The 20,432-nt window shown below is 50.8% G+C and overlaps 1 protein-coding gene across 1 annotated transcript in view; it reads right to left on the reverse strand.

Moving 5' to 3' along the window:
• Window positions 1-17,052, reverse strand: part of GXYLT2 (glucoside xylosyltransferase 2) — a 211,710-nt gene extending 194,658 nt beyond the window's left edge. Inside the window, exon 1 of the mRNA XM_078661877.1 lies at window positions 15,787-17,052. Within this exon, the coding sequence (XP_078518003.1) occupies window positions 15,787-16,016 (230 nt within the window). The 5' untranslated portion in view covers window positions 16,017-17,052. The remainder of the gene's footprint in view (window positions 1-15,786) is intronic.
• Between the last annotated feature and the right edge of the window lie 3,380 nt (window positions 17,053-20,432).

Genomic DNA, 20,432 nt, shown 5'->3' on the forward strand with positions numbered 1-20,432 from the left:
CATGAAACAGACTCCTAGATTCATGAAACAGACCCCTAGATTCATGAAACAGACTCCTAGATTCATGAAACAGACTCCTAGACTCATGAAACAGACCCCTAGACTCATGAAACAGACTCCTAGACTCATGAAACAGACTCCTAGACTCATGAAACAGACTCCTGGACTCATGAAACAGACCCCTAGATTCATGAAACAGACTCCTAGACTCATGAAACAGACTCCTAGACTTATGAAACAGACTCCTAGACTCATGAAACAGACCCCTAGATTCATGAAACAGACTCCTAGACTCATGAAAGAGACCCCTAGATTCATGAAACAGACTCCTAGACTCATGAAACACACTCCCAGAATCATGAGACAGACTACTAGACTCATGAAACACACTCCTAGAATAATGAAAAAGAATACTAGACTCATGAAACACACTCCTAGAATCATGAAAAAGACTACTAGACTCATGAAACACACTCCCAGAATCATGAGACAGACTACTAGACTCATGGAACATACTCGTAGAATCATGAAAAAGACTACTAGACTCATGAAACACACTCCTAGAATTTGAATTTGAATTTAAAATATTTATATAGCGCAGCGTACACCGAACGGTTTCTTGGCGCTTTAGGAGGCATGGGAGGCGAGAGCCGAAAGACAAAAAAGAGTAAAGGAAAGATTTTACTGTGGGAAAGCTTGACTGAACAAAAAGGTTTTCAGGCCCTTACGGAAGAGGGAGTAGTGTTTGATCGCTCGTAGATGATCGGGGAGGGAGTTCCAAAATCTGGGTGCCAAAAATTAGAAATTGGACCCTCCCCACTTTTTCCTCCTATAGCGAGGTACCTGTAGAAGGGATTGGGAAGATGATCGGAGCTGTCTGGTGGGGACATATTCCTTTAACAAGGAGGAAATAAAAGCAGGGGCCGTACCCTGGCGTGCCTGGAAAACCATGCAACCGGTTTTAAAGAATCATGAAAAAGACTCCTGGAGTCATAAAGGAGATTCCTAGGTTCATGAAATAGATTCCGAGACTCAGGACACAGACTCCTGGATTCGTGAAACAGACCGTAGACTTTTAAAACAGACCCATAGACTCATGAGACAGACCCCTAGATTCATGAAACAGACTCCTAGATTCATAAACTGACTGCTAGACTCATGAAACAGACCCCTAGATTCATGAAAGAGACTCCTAGATTATTGAAACAGACCCCTAGACTCATGAAACAGACTCCTAGATTCATAAACTGACTGCTAGACTCATGAAACAGACCCCTAGATTCATGAAAGAGACCCCTAGATTCATGAAACAGACTCCTAGATTCATGAAACAGACTCCTAGACTCATGAAACAGACCCCTAGACTCATGAAACAGACACTAGACTCATGAAACAGACCCCTAGACTCATGAAACAGACACTAGACTCATGAAACAGACCCCTAGATTCATGAAACAGACTCCCAGACTCATGAAACAGACCCCTAGACTCATGAAACAGACTCCTAGATTCATGAAACAGACTCCTAGACTCATGAAACAGACCCCTAGACTCATGAAACAGACACTAGACTCATGAAACAGACCCCTAGACTCATGAAACAGACACTAGACTCATGAAACAGACCCCTAGATTCATGAAACAGACTCCTAGATTCATGAAACAGACTCCTAGATTCATGAAACAGACTCCTAGACTCATGAAACAGACCCCTAGACTCATGAAACAGACACTAGACTCATGAAACAGACACTAGACTCATGAAACAGACCCCTAGACTCATGAAACAGACACTAGACTCATGAAACAGACCCCTAGATTCATGAAACAGACTCCCAGACTCATGAAACAGACCCCTAGACTCATGAAACAGACCCCTAGATTCATGAAACAGACCCCTAGACTCATGAAACAGACCCCTAGATTCATGAAAGAGACCCCTAGATTCATGAAAGAGACCCCTAGATTCATGAAACAGACCCCTAGATTCATGAAACAGACTCCTAGATTCATGAAACAGACTCCTAGACTCATGAAACAGACCCCTAGACTCATGAAACAGACACTAGACTCATGAAACAGACCCCTAGACTCATGAAACAGACACTAGACTCATGAAACAGACCCCTAGATTCATGAAACAGACTCCCAGACTCATGAAACAGACCCCTAGACTCATGCAACAGACCCCTAGATTCATGAAACAGACCCCTAGACTCATAAACAGGCCCCTAGATTCATGAAAGAGACCCCTAGATTCATGAAACAGGCCCCTAGATTCATGAAACAGACCCCTAGACTCATGAAACAGACCCCTAGATTCATGAAAGAGACCCCTAGACTCATGAAACAGACTCCTAGATTCATGAAACAGACTCCTAGACTCATAAAGCAGACCCCTAGACTCATGAAAGAGACTCCTAGATTCATGAAACAGACCCCTAGATTCATGAAACAGATTCCTAGATTCATGAAACAGACTCCTAGACTCATGAAACAGACCCCTAGATTAATGAAACAGACACTAGACTCATGAAACAGACCCCTAGATTCATGAAACAGACTCCTAGACTCATGAAACAGACTCCTAGACTCATGAAACAGACTCCTAGATTCATGAAACAGACCCCTAGATTCATGAAACAGACTCCTAGATTCATGAAACAGACTCCTAGACTCATGAAACAGACCCCTAGACTCATGAAACAGACACTAGACTCATGAAACAGACCCCTAGACTCATGAAACAGACACTAGACTCATGAAACAGACCCCTTGATTCATGAAACAGACTCCCAGACTCATGAAACAGACCCCCAGACTCATGAAACAGACACTAGACTCATGAAACAGACCCCTATACTCATGAAACAGACCCCTAGACTCATGAAACTGACCCCTAGACTCATGAAACAGACTCCTAGACACATGAAACAGACTCCTAGACTCATGAAACAGACTCCTAGATTCATGAAACAGACTCCTAGACTCATGAAACAGACCCCTAGACTCATGAAACAGACACTAGACTCATGAAACAGACCCCTAGACTCATGAAAGAGACCCCTAGATTCATGAAACAGACCCCTAGATTCATGAAACAGACCCCTAGACTCATGAAACAGACCCCTAGATTCATGAAAGAGACCCCTAGATTCATGAAAGAGACCCCTAGATTCATGAAACAGACCCCTAGATTCATGAAACAGACTCCTAGATTCATGAAACAGACTCCTAGATTCATGAAACAGACTCCTAGACTCATGAAACAGACCCCTAGACTCATGAAACAGACACTAGACTCATGAAACAGACCCCTAGACTCATGAAACAGACACTAGACTCATGAAACAGACCCCTAGATTCATGAAACAGACTCCCAGACTCATGAAACAGACCCCTAGACTCATGAAACAGACCCCTAGATTCATGAAACAGACCCCTAGACTCATAAACAGACCCCTAGATTCATGAAAGAGACCCCTAGATTCATGAAACAGGCCCCTAGATTCATGAAACAGACCCCTAGACTCATGAAACAGACCCCTAGATTCATGAAAGAGACCCCTAGACTCATGAAACAGACTCCTAGATTCATGAAACAGACTCCTAGACTCATAAAGCAGACCCCTAGACTCATGAAAGAGACTCCTAGATTCATGAAACAGACCCCTAGATTCATGAAACAGATTCCTAGATTCATGAAACAGACTCCTAGACTCATGAAACAGACCCCTAGATTAATGAAACAGACACTAGACTCATGAAACAGACCCCTAGATTCATGAAACAGACTCCTAGACTCATGAAACAGACTCCTAGACTCATGAAACAGACTCCTAGATTCATGAAACAGACCCCTAGATTCATGAAACAGACTCCTAGATTCATGAAACAGACTCCTAGACTCATGAAACAGACCCCTAGACTCATGAAACAGACACTAGACTCATGAAACAGACCCCTAGACTCATGAAACAGACACTAGACTCATGAAACAGACCCCTAGATTCATGAAACAGACTCCCAGACTCATGAAACAGACCCCTAGACTCATGAAACAGACACTAGACTCATGAAACAGACCCCTATACTCATGAAACAGACCCCTAGACTCATGAAACTGACCCCTAGACTCATGAAACAGACTCCTAGACACATGAAACAGACTCCTAGACTCATGAAACAGACCCCTAGATTCATGAAACAGACTCCCAGACTCATGAAACAGACTCCTAGACTCATGAAACAGACCCCTAGACTCATGAAACAGACTCCTAGACTCATGAAACAGACCCCTAGATTCATGAAACAGACTCCCAGACTCATGAAACAGACCCCTAGACTCATGAAACAGACCTCTAGACTCATGAAACAGATTCCCAGACTCATAATAGAGACTCCATCACCCGGATGAAGCCCATCCAAGGTGTGGCTCAGACAGACCGCCACCTGTTGGTTACAAGACACCTTTAATGCCGGGTCGCACACACGGGGGGCAGTCTTGAGACTTAGCATCAACTCACCTCAAAGACTCCCTCGATGAGGAGTGGAACTCATTCTTTGCAGCGCTGGTTAAGATACATTCGCTCTTTAAGGTGAGTTTAGGTATCCCAGCTTTGTATTCTGGAAAGGCCCTTCTTTCAGCGGCTGGCAGAGCTGCTGTTTTTAATCCTTATATACATCTGCCTCATCCTTATACTCACGGTGAGAGGGTCACCTGAGCAGGAAGTCTCCAAGGCGCTTGTGATATGAGTTAAGTGTGAGGGGGGTCAGCACTGATCACTCTGGAACCCTGAAGGACCTCTTTACAGCCTCTACTAGGAACCATGACCATATGAACTGAACCATGGAAGCCCCGCCCACCAGGACTGGACCATGCAAGCACCGTCCACCAGGACTGGACCATGCAAGCACCGCCCACCAGGACTGGACCATGCAAGCACCGCCCACGAGGACTGGACCATGCAAGCACCGCCCACCAGGACTAAACCATCGAAGCACCGCCCACCAGGACTGGACCATGCAAGCACCGCCCACCAGGACTGGACCATGCAAGCACCGCCCACCAGGACTAAACCATCGAAGCACCGCCCACCAGGACTGGACCATGCAAGCACCGCCCACCAGGACTGGACCATGCAAGCACCGCCCACCAGGACTAAACCATCGAAGCACCGCCCACCAGGACTAAACCATCGAAGCACCGCCCACCAGGACTGGACCATGAAAGCACCGCCCACCGGGACTGGACCATGGAAGCACCGCCCACCAGGACTGCACCATGCAAGCACCGCCCACCAGGACTGAACCATGGAAGCACCGCCCACCAGGACTGGACCATGGAAGCATCGCCCACCAGGACTAAACCATCGAAGCACCGCCCACCAGGACTGGACCATGCAAGCACCACCCACCAGGACTGGACCATGCAAGCACCGCCCACCAGGACTGGACCATGGAAGTACCGCCCACCAGGACTGGACCATGGAAGTACCGCCCACCAGGACTAAACCATCGAAGCACCGCCCACCAGGACTGGATCATGTAAGCACCGCCCACCAGGACTGGACCATGGAAGCACCGCCCACCGGGACTGGACCATGGAAGCACCGCCCACCAGGACTGAACCATGGAAGCACCGCCCACCAGGACTGGACCATGGAAGCATCGCCCACCAGGACTAAACCATCGAAGCACCGCCCACCAGGACTGAACCATCGAAGCACCGCCCACCAGGACTGGACCATGCAATCACCGCCCACCAGGACTCGACCATGGAAGCACCGCCCACCAGGACTGGACCATGGAAGCACCGCCCACCAGGACTAAACCATCGAAGCAACGCCCACCAGGACTGGACCATGGAAGCACCGCCCACCAGGACTGGATCATGCAAGCACCGCCCATCAGGACTGGACCATGGAAGCATCGCCCACCAGGACTAAACCATCGAAGCACCGCCCACCAGGACTGGACCATGTAAGCACCGCCCACCAGGACTGAACCATCGAAGCACCGCCCACCAGGACTGGACCATGGAAGCACCGCCCACCAGGACTGGACCATGCAAGCACCGCCCACCAGGACTGGACCATGCAAGCACCGCCCACCAGGACTGAACCATGGAAGCACTGCCCACCAGGACTGGACCATGGAAGCACCGCCCATCAGGACTAAACCATCGAAGCACCGCCCACCAGGACTGGACCATGGAAGATCCGCCCACCAGGACTGGACCATGGAAGCATCGCCCACCAGGACTAAACCATCGAAGCACCGCCCACCAGGACTAAACCATTGAAGCACCGCCCACCAGGACTAAACCATCAAAGAACCGCCCACCAGGACTGGACCATGAGGAGAGGGTGGCAACCAGGACTGAACCATGAGGAGAAGGTGCCCGCCAGGACTGAACCATGAGGAGAAGGTGCCCGCCAGGACTAAACCATGTAAGCACCGCCCACCAGGACTAAACCATCGAAGCACCGCCCACCAGAACTAAACCATCAAAGCACCGCCCACCAAGTCTGAACCATGAGGAGAGGGTGCGGTGTCCTTAGTGATGCTTTTTAGGAATCTGTGTTCATGGATCAATTGTCATGTTCAGGTGCTACAGCTCCTTCTGTTCCTGAGTCTTTTTCATTATCTACAGCTCCTTCTGTTTTGAGTCGCGTTCAGGTGCTAGAGCTCCTTCTGTTCTTGAGTCATGTTCAAGATTTAAAGCTCCTTCAGTTCTTGAGTCACTTTCAGGTGCTAGAGCTCCTTCTGTTTTGGGGTCATGTTCTGCTGCCACAGCTCCTTCTCTTCTTAAGTCGTGTTCAAGATCTAGAGCTCCTTCTGTTCTTGAGTCTCGTTCAAGAGCTAAAGCTCCTTCTGTTCTTCAGTTATGTTAATGGTGCTAGATTTCCTTCTGTTCTTGAGTTACGTTCAAGATCTAGAGTTCCTTCTCTTCTTGAGTCATGTTCTGCTGCTAGAGCTAACGCCCCCAACGCCCCCAACACCCTCATCAGTTCCGACTCTCCACCGGACTGCCCCCGGTCAACGTATGCGCCGGTTCAGCGTCAGTACCCCCCCCCAACACCGCGCCCGTCATCACCTTGGACACTATTATGTCTACCCTCCTCCAATTGAAAGAAGAATTACACTCCATTAAAGAGTTGCTCTTCACACACCCCAGACACCCCCCCATCACCACCCCTACCACACCTAACACCACTTCCCCCTCACCTCCTACCCGCCCTACCACACAACACTCCACACACCGGACCTCTATCCCCCCTCGCAATACCAACAATCGCAATAACAATTGCAATCTCATCACTACCAAGCGCAATACTCCCCCTTCTACACCTAACAACACTTCCTCCTCTCCTCCTACTCGCCTTAACACACATCTTTCCCCACATTGGACTTCTACCCCCTCTTGCAATACCACCAATCGCCCCAGACGCACCTCCAACTCGATCTCTGACCATGACGTACACACCCTTCTCCACTCTTACGACCCGGCTCCCCAAAAGCCACTAGCTACCAACAACATGTCCATCCCAACGATTATATCTAACCCCCTTAGGCAACAAAAGGATAACAACAGAGGCGCTGTCCCCAACAACCTCACTAATGTACCCCTCATTACGGAATCGTCCTCCACCCTTTGCACCCCTAGCCTTAAATGCATACTTCTCAACTGCAGATCGGCCCAAAGACATTCCACGGAGGTCGCCGACCTCATCATGTCCCGGGAACTGGACCTAGCCATTCTGACTGAAACGTGGCTGTCTGATTCCTCTACACCTATACTGGATATCCTAGTCCCTCCCAACTACTGTATCATTAGACTTGACAGGGCCATAAAGACAGGCGGTGGAATTGCCTGCATCTACAGAAGCAACCTCTCAGTCTCCAAAGTGGCCGTCCCCTCTCTTACTTCCTGTGAATACCTCTGCCTCGATATCATCAGCGAAAGCAAACCGGTATGCTCACTACACATTATATACCACCCACCTGGGGACAATCTCTCCTTCGTCCAACAACTCATGGATACAATATCAGCCAACTCAGGACGGCAGCACACCCACATTTTCCTTGGCGACTACAATCTCCACTGGAATGACAGCAGTGACACAGTGGTAAACAGCCTCAAAAGCTTTCTCAACGCACTTGATCTCAACCAAATATGCAATAGCCCGACCCATAAGAGAGGTTCTACCCTTGACCTTATCATCTCCAAAGAGGGCGCTATTCAACTGGAGTCAATCCAACCTTGTGACTGGTCAGATCACTACATTGTCTCCTTCCTCATCAAGGAAAAAATCAGACTTAACTCAGTTCAACCCCCTAAGCACAAAGTGTGGAAAAGAGACTTGAAGAAACTCAATCCAAACTCCCTACCGCCTAACAGCTGCAATCGCCTACTTCCCCCTCCCGGCGTTTCAGACGTTCAACTTCTGACTGACTACTATCTCAATACTATGTCCACAATAATCAATGAGGTGGCGCCCATGCAACTGAAAAGAGTCTTGTCCAAGAAGACTTCCAACCCATGGTATGACGGTAGCCTCAATGAGGATAGACGGGCCATGCGAATGGCAGAGCGCACCTGGAGATCAGCCCCTTCTGCAGTGCACCTAAAAAGTCTAAAGATACAGAGAAACGCCTACTTCAGGAAAATAAAACGCTCAAAAAGAAACTTCTTCAGCCTCCAACTCGCCCAAGCTAAAAACCGCCCAAATAAACTGTTTGAGTTAGTCAGAACACAATCCAAAGAGCAACCCCAGACACCCAGCTCCATGGGCGATACTCCTTCCTGCGAAGACTTCTCTGCCTTCTTTATCCAAAAAACTGAGAGAATAAGAAGCGATCTCCTCAATGACGCTATCCTGTACTCCAACCCCCGACACACAGCAGTGCCTCAACCAAAGAACAATGCTACTTGGTCAGCCTTTGACACCTACTCCGAAGAAGAAATTGGCAGACTGCTCAACACCTTGAAACCTTCCAATCACCTCTCTGACCCCCTTCCTGCTAACGCTGTAAAGGACTTTTCTCCTTGGCTTCTCCCACTCTGGTCAAAGATTATCAATAGCTCTCTTCAACAAGGATCCATCCCCAACGCCCTCAAAATAGGGCAAGTCACTCCGCTACTGAAAAAACCAACAGCAGACCCCACTGATCTAAACAATTACCGCCCTATTACAAACATTCCCACTCTCGCTAAACTGTTGGAAAAATGCGTACAACTACAACTGACTAAACACATAGATAAGTTTGATCTCCTAAACGCTCATCAGTCAGGCTTCCGAGCAGGGCACAGCACCGAAACTGCCATGACTCACATAGTGGACGATGCCCTCCAAATCCTAGACCAAAACGACACCTGCCTCCTCATCCTTCTGGATCTCTCCGCAGCATTCGATACAGTTAAACATGAGAACTTACTCGAACTGTTAAACACAAGAATGGGCATATCTGGGACTGTTCTAAAGTGGTTCACCTCATTCCTACACAACCGGACACAAAGATTCAAAAGCAACAACCTGCTGTCCTCTCCGGTACCTGTATCGCTAGGCGTCCCTCAAGGATCCTCCCTCTCCCCAACACTGTTCAACCTAGTTATGGAACCTCTCACTACGTTGCTACAGGCATCTAATGTGCACTTTCACATGTATGCCGACGACACCCAACTTTATCTCAAAATACAATCTCCCAAGGACATCATGCTTCTGAACACCACGATCAGAAACACCCAATCCTGGCTTGCTGAGAATCACCTCAAACTCAATGCTCTGAAGACCGAGTTCCTCCTGATCTCACCTCCCGCTAAAATATCCACGGCTCAAACATGGCTTAAGCAATTAACGGCTCTAAATGTACAGCCCATCGTAGTAGACTCAGCAAAATCTTTAGGCATAACACTGGACACCAATCTCAACATGCAGCAGCACATCAGCAAGGCAACCAAAGGAGCGAACTTCCAAATCAATACCCTGAGAAAACTTAAACCCTTCCTTCCTGCCAAAGACTTCCAAACTGCAGTACAATCTATAGTCATCCCGCACATAGATTACGGTAGCACCGCCCTCTGCGGGCTCCCCCTAACTACAACGGCACCCCTAAGAGCATCCCTTAACGCCGCAGCGAGACTCGTCACTGGCTCAAAAAAACACTCGCATATCTCCCCGGACTTTAAATCACTGAAATGGCTACCTTTTGAAGCCAGAATACAACTGAAAATCGCATGCATGACACACAAGGCTGTGCACCGGAATTCACCCGCCTATCTCACTCAAAAGCTGACAATTTCGGGTGGCTCCCGAACTACTAGAAGCACAAACAATCTTTTGCTGAAACCTCGAAGATTTCGGAAGGAAAAAACGTATAAACGCTCCTTTTCAGGAATGGCACCCAGGATCTGGAACTCACTCCCTCCGGAAACAAGGCTCATCTCCTCCGAAACAATCTTTAAGAGGGAAGTTAAAGCGATCCTCATGGCAAAATACACATGATCTATTGCTCCGTATCACTCATGAATCTGCCCTGTAAGTCCTGCCCGACCCTGGTCTACTGTACCACCCGTGTTATCGAATTACTTAACTGTATACGCTCACTCTTTGTATTTTGTTATAATGTTTGATGCACCTGGTTGATTATGTATATTGTTATATTATTGACGCACCTGGTTGACTTTGCACACTTTACCCTCTCCCCTCTCCATCTCAACGTTCCTTACTACTCTCGCACCTGTGGGACTATACACCCTGCTCACACCTACCTCAACTGTGCCCACCATTAAACTCTAAATATTCTAAACACGCTTAAGCAAGTATATGCTCCTTATTATTGCACTTTATACTATTGACGCAATTGTCTGTCTATACACTGTGTACCGACACTACCTCACCTGTGACCTACCTCATGTCCTTTGTCCCACCTATGTAACTAGCACCTTGTACCTAACTACCTCATATATTACTCTGTATATACGCTTTATTACTTTGTATTTTTTATCCCCATGCCCTTGTAAAGCGCTCTGATATCTGCAAAGATCTTGTTCGCGCTATATAAAACTTTCAAAATAAATAAATAAATAGAGCTCCTTCTGTTCCTGAGGTGCATTCAGGTGCTAGAGCTCCTTTCCTTCTTGAGTCATGTTCAAGATCTAGAACTCCTTCTCTTCTTGAGTCATGTTCAAGATCTAGAACTCCTTCTCTTCTTGAGTCTTGTTCAAGATTTAGAGCTCCTTCAGTTCTTGAGTCACTTTCAGGTGCTAGAGCGCCTTCTGTTTTTGGGTCATGTTCTGCTGCCACAGCTCCTTCTGTTCTTGAGTCGCGTTCAAGAGCTAGAGCTCCTTCTCTTCTTAAGTCGTGTTCAAGATCTAGAGCTCCTTCTGTTCTTGAGTTATGTTTAGGTGCTAGGGTTCCTTCTGTTATGAGTTATGTTCAAGATCTAGAGTTCCTTCTGTTCTTGAGTCACATTCAGGTGCCACAGCTCCTTCTGTTCGTGAGTCGCGTTCAAGATCTAGAGCTCCTTCAGTTCTTGATTCACGTTCAAGATCTACAGCTCCTTCTGTTCTTGAGTCGTGTTCAAGTGCTAGAGTTACTTCTGTTCTTGAGTCGCGTTCAGATGCTAGAGCTCCTTCTTATTCAAGAGCTAGATCTCCTTCTATTCTTGAGTCGCATTCAAGAGCTAGAGTTCCTTCTGTTCTTGAGTTGCGTTCAGGTGCTAGAGTTCCTTCTGTTCTTGAGTTGCGTTCAGGTGCTAGAGTTCCTTCTGTTCTTGAGTCGCGTTCAAGAGCTGGATTTCCTTCTGTTCTTGAGTCGCGTTCAAGAGCTAGATTTCCTTCTATTCTTGAGTCGCATTCAAGAGCTAGAGTTCCTTCTATTCTTGAGTCATATTCAAGAGCTAGAGTTCCTTCTGTTCTTGAGTCGCGTTCAGGTGCTAGAGTTCCTTCTGTTCTTGAGTCGTGCTCTGGTGTCAGGACTCCTGTTACTGAGCCACGTTGAGATGCTAGAGCTCCTTCCGTTCCCAAGTTGTGTTGAAGATCTAGAGCTCCTTCTGTTCTTGAGTCGTGTTGAAGAGCTAAAGTTCCTTCTGTTCTTGAGTCGCACTCTACTGCTAGTGCTCCTATGAGTCATGCTCCGGAGCTAGGACTCCTTCTGTTCTTGAGTCGCACACCTGTACACACTGCCTCAAAGTACCAGAGCTCTGTTTTAAGCCTTCCACCTCTACACAACGCGTCCAGGTGATATAGCTCCCTTATACGCCTCACACCTCTACACACCGCATCCAGGTGACATAGCTCCCTTATACACCTCACACCTCTACACACCGCGTCCAGGTGACATAGCTCCCTTATACGCCTCACACCTCTACACACCGCGTCCAGGTGACATAGCTCCCTTATACACCTCACACCTCTACACACCGCGTCCAGGTGACATAGCTCCCTTATACACCTCACACCTCTACACACCGCGTCCAGGTGACATAGCTCCCTTATACGCTTCACACCTCTACACACCGTGTTCAGGTGACATAGCTCCCTTATACGCCTCACACCTCTACACACTGCGTCCAGGTGACATAGCTCCCTTATACGCCTCACACCTCTACACACTGCGTCCAGGTGACATAGCTCCCTTATACGCCTCACACCTCTACACACTGACTTAAGGTTCCACGGCCTTGCATGTCTATAGGTCTTGCACATGGCTTCCTCCAAACTGGGGTGGCGTGGATAGCAAACAAATTATGGATTAAACACAGGTCTGTGACTGGGGATCAATGTTTGATTTGTTCAGCATTCCGTCCATCATCTGTTCTTATTACTTTTGTCACACTAATTAGGACGGGTATTACCAGACGTGGGTCCCGTGCTCACTACACCACTGGAGTCAAGCTATCCTGGCTGATGAGGGGTGATACCTGAAACCGGTCCCAGGATGCTTGTTTCCGGTCCAGGGAAGACATGGCTTGGCAGTTCATGCTGGACTGTTCCCATTGGGCGCAGGGTCAAGACTGATTTGCATATGGCTGTGTACAAACTGGGTTGGTGTGGTGAGCACAAAAATGATGGATTAATCCCAGATCTGTGACTGGGGGTGAATGTTTGATTTGTTCAGCATTCCGTCCATCTGTTCTTATTGCTTTTGTTGCCCTAAATTGGATGGGTATGCCCAGATGTGGGTTTTGTTGCCCTAGAATCGGTATGCCCAGATGTGGGTTCTGTGCTCTCCATGCCACCAGATTCAAGCTAGCCTGGCTGATGAAGGGTGACATATCCAGAAACCGGTCCCAGGATGCTTGTTTCCGGTCCAGGGAAGACATAGCTTGGCAGTTCATGCTAGACTGTTCCCATGAGGCACAGGGTCAAGACTGATTTGCATATGGCCATGTCTGAACTGGGGTGGTGTGGTGAGCACAACAATGATGGATTAATCCCAGATCTGTGACTGGGGGTGAATGTTTGATTTGTTCAGCATTCCGTCCATCTGTTCTTATTGCTTTTGTTGCCCTAAATTGGATGGGTATGCCCAGATGTGGGTTCCGTGCTCTCCGTGCCACCAGATTCAATCTAGCCTGGCTGATGAAGTGTGAATTATCCAGAAACCGGTCCCAGGATGCTTGTTTCCAGTCCAGGGAGGACCTGGCTTGGCAGTTCGAGCTGGACTGTTCCCATGAGGCACAGGGTCAAGACGTATTTGCATATAGCTGCGTCCAAACTGGGGTGGAGTGGTGAGCAAAAGAATGATGCATTAAACCCAGATCATCCACGCAGGCCTCTTAAGTGACAGGTCCAGGGAAGACATGGCTTGGCAGTTCTGATGTAGGGGATGATTCGGTAAATACCGAATCGGTATTTACCGATTCGGTATTTACCAAATCATGATTTACCGATTCGGTATTCCTATGGGCCTCCAGGCCCATAGGAATGAATGGGAATTACCGAATCGGTAAATACCGATTCAGTAAATACAGAATCGAACCGATTCGGTAATACTTACCGAATTTTTTGCTACATAGCATTTATCGATTCTAAAATACCGAATCGGTAAAATTCGGTATTTTAGAATCGATAAATGATATTTACCTACATCTGGCCCTAAATCTTTTAAGTGAACAGTGAAGGCAGAGAAGCTTCCCATTCCGTCATGACGTCACACATTTAAAAATTCTGACTGGAAAAGAGAAATAAGAGTCCCTTCTCTGTTGCCTGCATTATGGCGTCACACACTCAAGCTGTCATGAGGAGACATCACCTCAGTGTGACGTCACATAAACACAGCCAAGATAGCGAAGGCACAGGAGCATTTCATTGTGACATCACATGAGCAATCAGATAGCATAGTGAAGAAGTAGGAGGATCCCATTGTCACGTCACCTACTCAAACATTCTGATAGGCCGTGAAGGCTTGGTCTCTACTCTATTATGGCATCGCACAATCAAGCACTCAGTCAGGCTAGAGAAGGGGCGATGGGGAATGACGTTCAGTGTGACGTCACATGAACACAGCCAGGATAGTGAAGGCAGAGGAGCGTTTCACTGTGATGTCACAAACACTCAGACAGTACACGTAAGACGCAGGAGATCAAGTTGTGACGTCACATAGTCAAACATTATAATAGGACAGAAAGGCTTTTAGATCTTATTGTCTATTATGACATCACACAATCAAACATTTTTACTGGAGTGTTTCACTGTGACGTCAAATGCGCCCAGACAGGATAGTGAAGACACAGGAGAATCCCATTGTGACGTCACATGTTCAAACGCCTGTATTCCACTATGACATCATGATCGCACAAGCATTCTTCTTGGAGTAGGACAGGGCAGGTGAGAGCTTTCCACCCATTACTCTAACACGCTTCACGTCACTAACCGCTCGAACCCTGAAATAAATAGTGGTGGCACTGGTGCCCTCATGTATGGTGACATTACACAATCAAAAAGAACAATTGATGAACAATATTCAGAACAATGTCATACACTCACCGCAGTACAGAGATCTGGGCTTAAATCCATTGTTTTTTTGCTCACCATGCCATTCCAGTTTGGACCCAGCCATATGCAAATCAGCCTTGACCCTGTGCCCAATGGAAACAGTCCAGCCTGAAATGCCAAGCAATGTCTTCCCTGGACCAGAAGCAAGCATCCTAGGACCGGTTTCTGGCTATCACCTCTCATCAGCCAGGATAGCTTGAATCCAGTGGCATGGAGAGCACAGGACCCACGTCTGAGCATACCTGTCCCACGATGGATTAAACCCAGATCTGTGACTGGGGGTGAATGTTTTGCCATTGTGCTACATTCCGTCCATCATCTTGTGTGTTTTGCTGTTCACCCTATGTGGGAAGGATATTACCCAGAAGTGGGTCCCGTGCTCACTACGCCACTGGAGTCAAGCTATCCTGGCTGAAGACGGCTGATAGACAGAAACCGGTCCTAGGAAGCTTGATTCCGGTCTAGGGAAGACATGGCTTGGTAGTTCGGGCTGGACTGTTCCCATGAGGCACAGGGTCAAGGCTGATTTGCATATGGCCATGTCTGAACTGGGGTGGTGTGGTGAGCAAAATAACGATGGATTAAACCCAGATCTGTGACTGAATGTTTTTGCCATTGTGCAGCATTCCGTCCATCATCTTGTGTGTTTTGACGTCACACAATCGACCAATGACGGCTGGTGTTGCACAAGGAGAGTGTCTTGGCTGTCAGTGGTCACAAGAGACGCTCTTACTTGGAAAAATGGAAGAACATTTGTTTGTTTAGAGAAGTTTCTCACTTACTTGGCAACTGGGGTCAGCGGCTGGTGGCCCCCGCCGCCTGCCGGGGTCCGAGGGGGCTCTCCCGGCCCGGATGGCGGCTCCTTGGCGGGGGAGGGGGCGGCTCCCAAAACGGAGGGCTCCGGGGGACTCTTCTCACTCGCCTCCTCCGAAGCTCTCCTCATCAAGTGGTACAAGAGAAGCAGGGACCCGCAGCCCAGCAGCATGGCTGCGAGCTTACGGTGCAGCTTCATGGCCCTTAGGGTCCGTGCATCCTCAGGGTCCGTGCATTCTCAGGACTGTGCACCCCTCAGGACCGTGCACCCCTCAGGACCGTGCATCCTCAAGGTAGTGTATCCCTCAGGGTCCGTGCATCCTCAGGACAGACCGTGCACCCCTCAGGGTCCGTGCATTCTCAGGGTCTGTGCATCTTCAGGGTTCGTGCATCCTCAGGGTCCATGCATTCTCAGGGTCCGTGCGTCCTCAGGGTCCGTGCACCCCTCAGGGTCTGTGCACCATTCAGAGACCGTGCACCCTCAGGACCGTGCACCCTCAGGACCGTGCATCCTCAGGACTGTGCACCCCTCAGGACCGTGCACCCCTCAGGACCGTGCACCCCTCAGGGCCGTGCACCCCTCAGGACCGTGCATCCTCAGGACAGACCGTGCACCCAACAGGGGCCGTGCATCCTCAAGATAGTGTACCTTTCAGGCGCCGTGCATAATCAGGGTCCGTGCATCCTCAGGACCGTGCATCCCTCAGGGTCCGTGCATCCTCTGGGTCCGTGCATCCTCAGGGTCCGTGCATCCTGCGGACCGTGCACCCCCCAGGACCGTGCATCCAATGGGTGACCTTCAGGCTGCGATCATCCTGCAGGAACCCTGGGGTCCCTGCATCCCTCGAGCACCCTCGCATCCCTGCAGATACCGGACCCCGCCGCGCACGGACCGGGAATCACGGGGTCCCTCGGATCATCGGACTCGGAGACCCCCGAAAACTCCCAGGATCGAGCGAACAAACGCTCCGGCCCCCGGGACCCCCGAGTGCCTGTCCGACCCGAGGCTCAGAGGCCCTGGCCCCCCAGAGAGGGGGGGGCACTTTTCCGTCCCAGTTTTGCCCCCCTGTGCCCCGGAGGTCCTCCAGGTCCCCCAGGCGCCCCCACCTCCACCCTTGCCCCCCCCGGCTCTGGCTCCAGCCCTCCCCACCACGAGGGTCGCTCCTTCTCAGCTCGATCCGCCCGGACACTCGGGGGGACCCAGGACCCCGAAGTGCTGCAGGTCAGGGAGTACCACGTATGAGGGGGGAGGGGGGTGGACGCCCCCATCAATCACTGGAGGCTCCGCCCCCGGGGCCCTCCCCTCCCCTCCTACCACAGGCTGCATGTGAGAGAGAGCAGCTCCCCCAGAGCCGCCCTCTCCACCAACACGTGCACAGACACCCCACTCTGACCCATGACCCCCCACCAACCGCGTGCACAGACACCCCACCCTGGCCCATGACCCCCCACCAACACGTGCACAGACACCCCACTCTGACCCACAACCTCCCCACCAGCCGCGTGCACAGACACCCCACCAACCGCGTGAACAGACACCCCACTCTGACCCATGACCCCCCACCAACCGCGTGAACAGACACCCCACTCTGACCCATGACCCCCCACCAACACGTGCACAGACACCCCACTCTGACCCATGACCCCCCACCAACCGCGTGCACAGACACCCCACTCTGACCCATGACCCCCCACCAACCGCGTGCACAGACACCCCACTCTGACCCATGACCCCCCACCAACCGCGTGAACAGACACCGCACTTTAACTGCATGTTAAGTCACCCTCCTGTGCCATGAAGCTACGTGCACAGATACCCCACTCTACCACATCCCCCACTATATGCACTGCTCAGACATCTGCCAAGCCATACTAGATGCGTGCACATCCTGGGGCTGGTTTTGGGCCATCACCCCATATCAGCCAGGCTAGCTTGAATCCAATGACTCAGTGAGCCCGGGACCCACGGCGCACTTAGGGCGAGAAAGCAAAAGACACACACATGATGGACGGAATGCGGAACAAATTAAACATTCTCCCCCAGTCAAGAGGTCTGGGTTAAATCCATCGTTCTTTTGCTCACCACACCACCCCAGTTTAGACCTGTCCATATGCTAATCAGTCTTGACCCTCAATCAATCAATCAGAGCATTTATATAGCGCACTACTCACCCGGAGGGTCTCAAGGCGCTGGGGGGAGGGGGGTCCGCTACTGCTCGAACAGCCAGGTCTTGAGCTGCTTCCTGAAGGCGAGGTGGTCCTGGGTCAGGCGGAGGTGGGTCGGAAGGGAATTCCAAGTCTTGGCGGCCAGGTAGGAGAAGGACGTTCCTCCTCTGGTGGCTCTTCGGATGCGGGGGACGGCGGCGAGGGCGTGGCTGGTCGATCGAAGCTGGCGTTTGGGAGCGTAGAAGTTGAGGCGGCTGTTGAGGTATCCTGGTCCATGGTTGTGTAGGGCTTTGTGTGCGTGGGTGAGGAGCCGGAAGGTGATTCTCTTGTTGACCGGGAGCCAGTGCGGGTCTCTCAGGTGTCCGGAGATGTGGCTGCGGCGGGGGATGTCCAGGATGAGTCGTGCTGAGGTGTTCTGGATCCGCTGGAGTATTTTCTGGAGTTTGGCGGTGGTTCCGGCGTAGAGGGAGTTGCCGTAGTCCAGACGGCTGGTGACGAGGGCCTGGGTGACCGTCTTCCTGGTCTCGGTGGGGATCCATCGGAAGATCTTGCGTAGCATGCGCAGGATGTTGAAGCACGACGAGGAGACGGCGTTGACTTGTCTGGTCATGGAGAGGGAGGAGTCCAGGATGAAGCCCAGGTTGCGTGCGTGGTCAGTTGGTTTGGGTGCGCTGCCCAGGGCGGGGGGCCACCAGGAGTCGTCCCAGGCGGAGGGTGAGGATCCCAGGATGAGGACTTCCGTCTTGTCCGATTTCAGCTTCAGTCGGCTGTTCGACATCCATTTGGCTACATCTGTCATCCCTTCGTGCAGGTTGGCTCTGGCGGTGGCGGGGTCGTTGGTGAGGGAGAGGATCAGCTGGGTGTCGTCGGCGTAGGAGATGATGTTCAGGTTGTGCTGGCGTGCGATGGCTGCGAGGGGGCTCATGTAGACGTTGAAGAGTGATGGGCTGAGCGAGGAGCCTTGAGGAACGACGCAGATGACTTCGGTGGCCTCCGATCTGAACGGGGGGAGGCGGACTCTCTGTGTCCTTCCGGCGAGGAAGGAGGTGATCCACTCCAGTGCCTTCTCCTCGATTCCGACGTTGCTGAGGCGCTGTACTAGGGTATGGTGGCAGACAGTGTCGAAGGCCGCGGAGAGGTCCAGGAGGATGAGGGCCGCTGTTTCTCCGTTGTCGAGCAGGGCTCGGATGTCATCGGTAGCTGCGATCAGGGCAGTCTCGGTGCTGTGGTTGGCCCGGAAGCCAGACTGCGAGAGGTCGAGGGAGCCGTTCGTCTCGAGGAAGGCGGCCAGTTGATTGTTGACGGTCTTCTCGATGACTTTGGCCGGAAACGGGAGCAGCGAGATGGGGCGGTAGTTCTTGAGGTCGGTAGGGTCTGCTGATGGTTTCTTGAGTAGAGCGCTGAGTTCGGCGTGCTTTCAGCTCTCCGGGAATGTAGCGGTGTTGAAGGAGGTGTTGACGATGTCCCGTAGGTGGGGTGCGATGACAGGGTCGGCCTTGTTGAAGACGTGGTGAGGGCAGGGGTCGGTCGGAGATCCGGAGTGGATGGAGTTCATCATGCGGATGGTGTCTTCGGTGCTGATCGGGGTCCATGCGCGGAGGGTGGTGGTGGGGGGCGGTGGTTTGGTCGTGGCGTGCGTCGGTTGAGTTCTGAAGCTGTTGTGTATGTCCGCGATCTTGTTGTGGAAGTAGGCGGCGAGGGAGTTGCAGAGGTCTTGCGAAGGGGTGATGTCGTTGTTTCCGGCGTTGGGATTGGAGAGCTCTTTCACGATGTTGAAGAGTTCCTTGCTGTTGTGTGCGTTGTTGTCCAGTCGTTCCTTGAATGCGGTTTTCTTGGTGGTGTGGATCAGCTGGTGGTGTTTTCGGGTGGCGAGTTTGAGGGCAGTCATGTTTTCTGGTGTTGGGTCTGTGCGCCAGGTTTTCTCGAGTGCTCTGCAGTTCTTCTTGGAGCTCTTGAGTTCGTCGTTAAACCATGGGGGTTTCTTGCTGCCGGGTCTGCTCGGCGGGGTCTTCAGCGGGGCGAGGTCGTCTGCGCAGTCGCTGATCCATTTCGTGAGGTTGGTGGCTGCTTGGCTGGGGTTTGTTGTGCTGGTGGGAGGGTTCTTGCTCAGGGAAGTAGCGAGCTGGTCTGCAGTGATCTTGTTCCAGCTTCTGCGGGGAGCCTGTTGCTGGTGGTGGTGGATCACGGTCCTTCTGAAACTGAAGTGGACGCAGTTGTGGTCCGTCCAGTGGAGTCCTGTGGCATGGCTGAAGGCGATGTCCTTGCTGGAAGAGAAGACCGGGTCGAGCGTGTGTCCGGCGTAATGGGTGGGGGTGTCTACCAGTTGCTTGAGTCCGAGGTTGGCGAGGTTGTCCAGCAGGGTGGTGGTGTTGCGGTCGTTGTTGTTCTCCAGGTGGAAGTTGAGGTCCCCGAGGAGGATGTAGTCGGCGGAGGGGAGGGCGTGCGGGCT

Source organism: Lissotriton helveticus, chromosome 9 (assembly GCF_964261635.1).
Source record: "Lissotriton helveticus chromosome 9, aLisHel1.1, whole genome shotgun sequence".
In the NCBI taxonomy this organism is placed as follows: domain Eukaryota; kingdom Metazoa; phylum Chordata; class Amphibia; order Caudata; family Salamandridae; genus Lissotriton; species Lissotriton helveticus.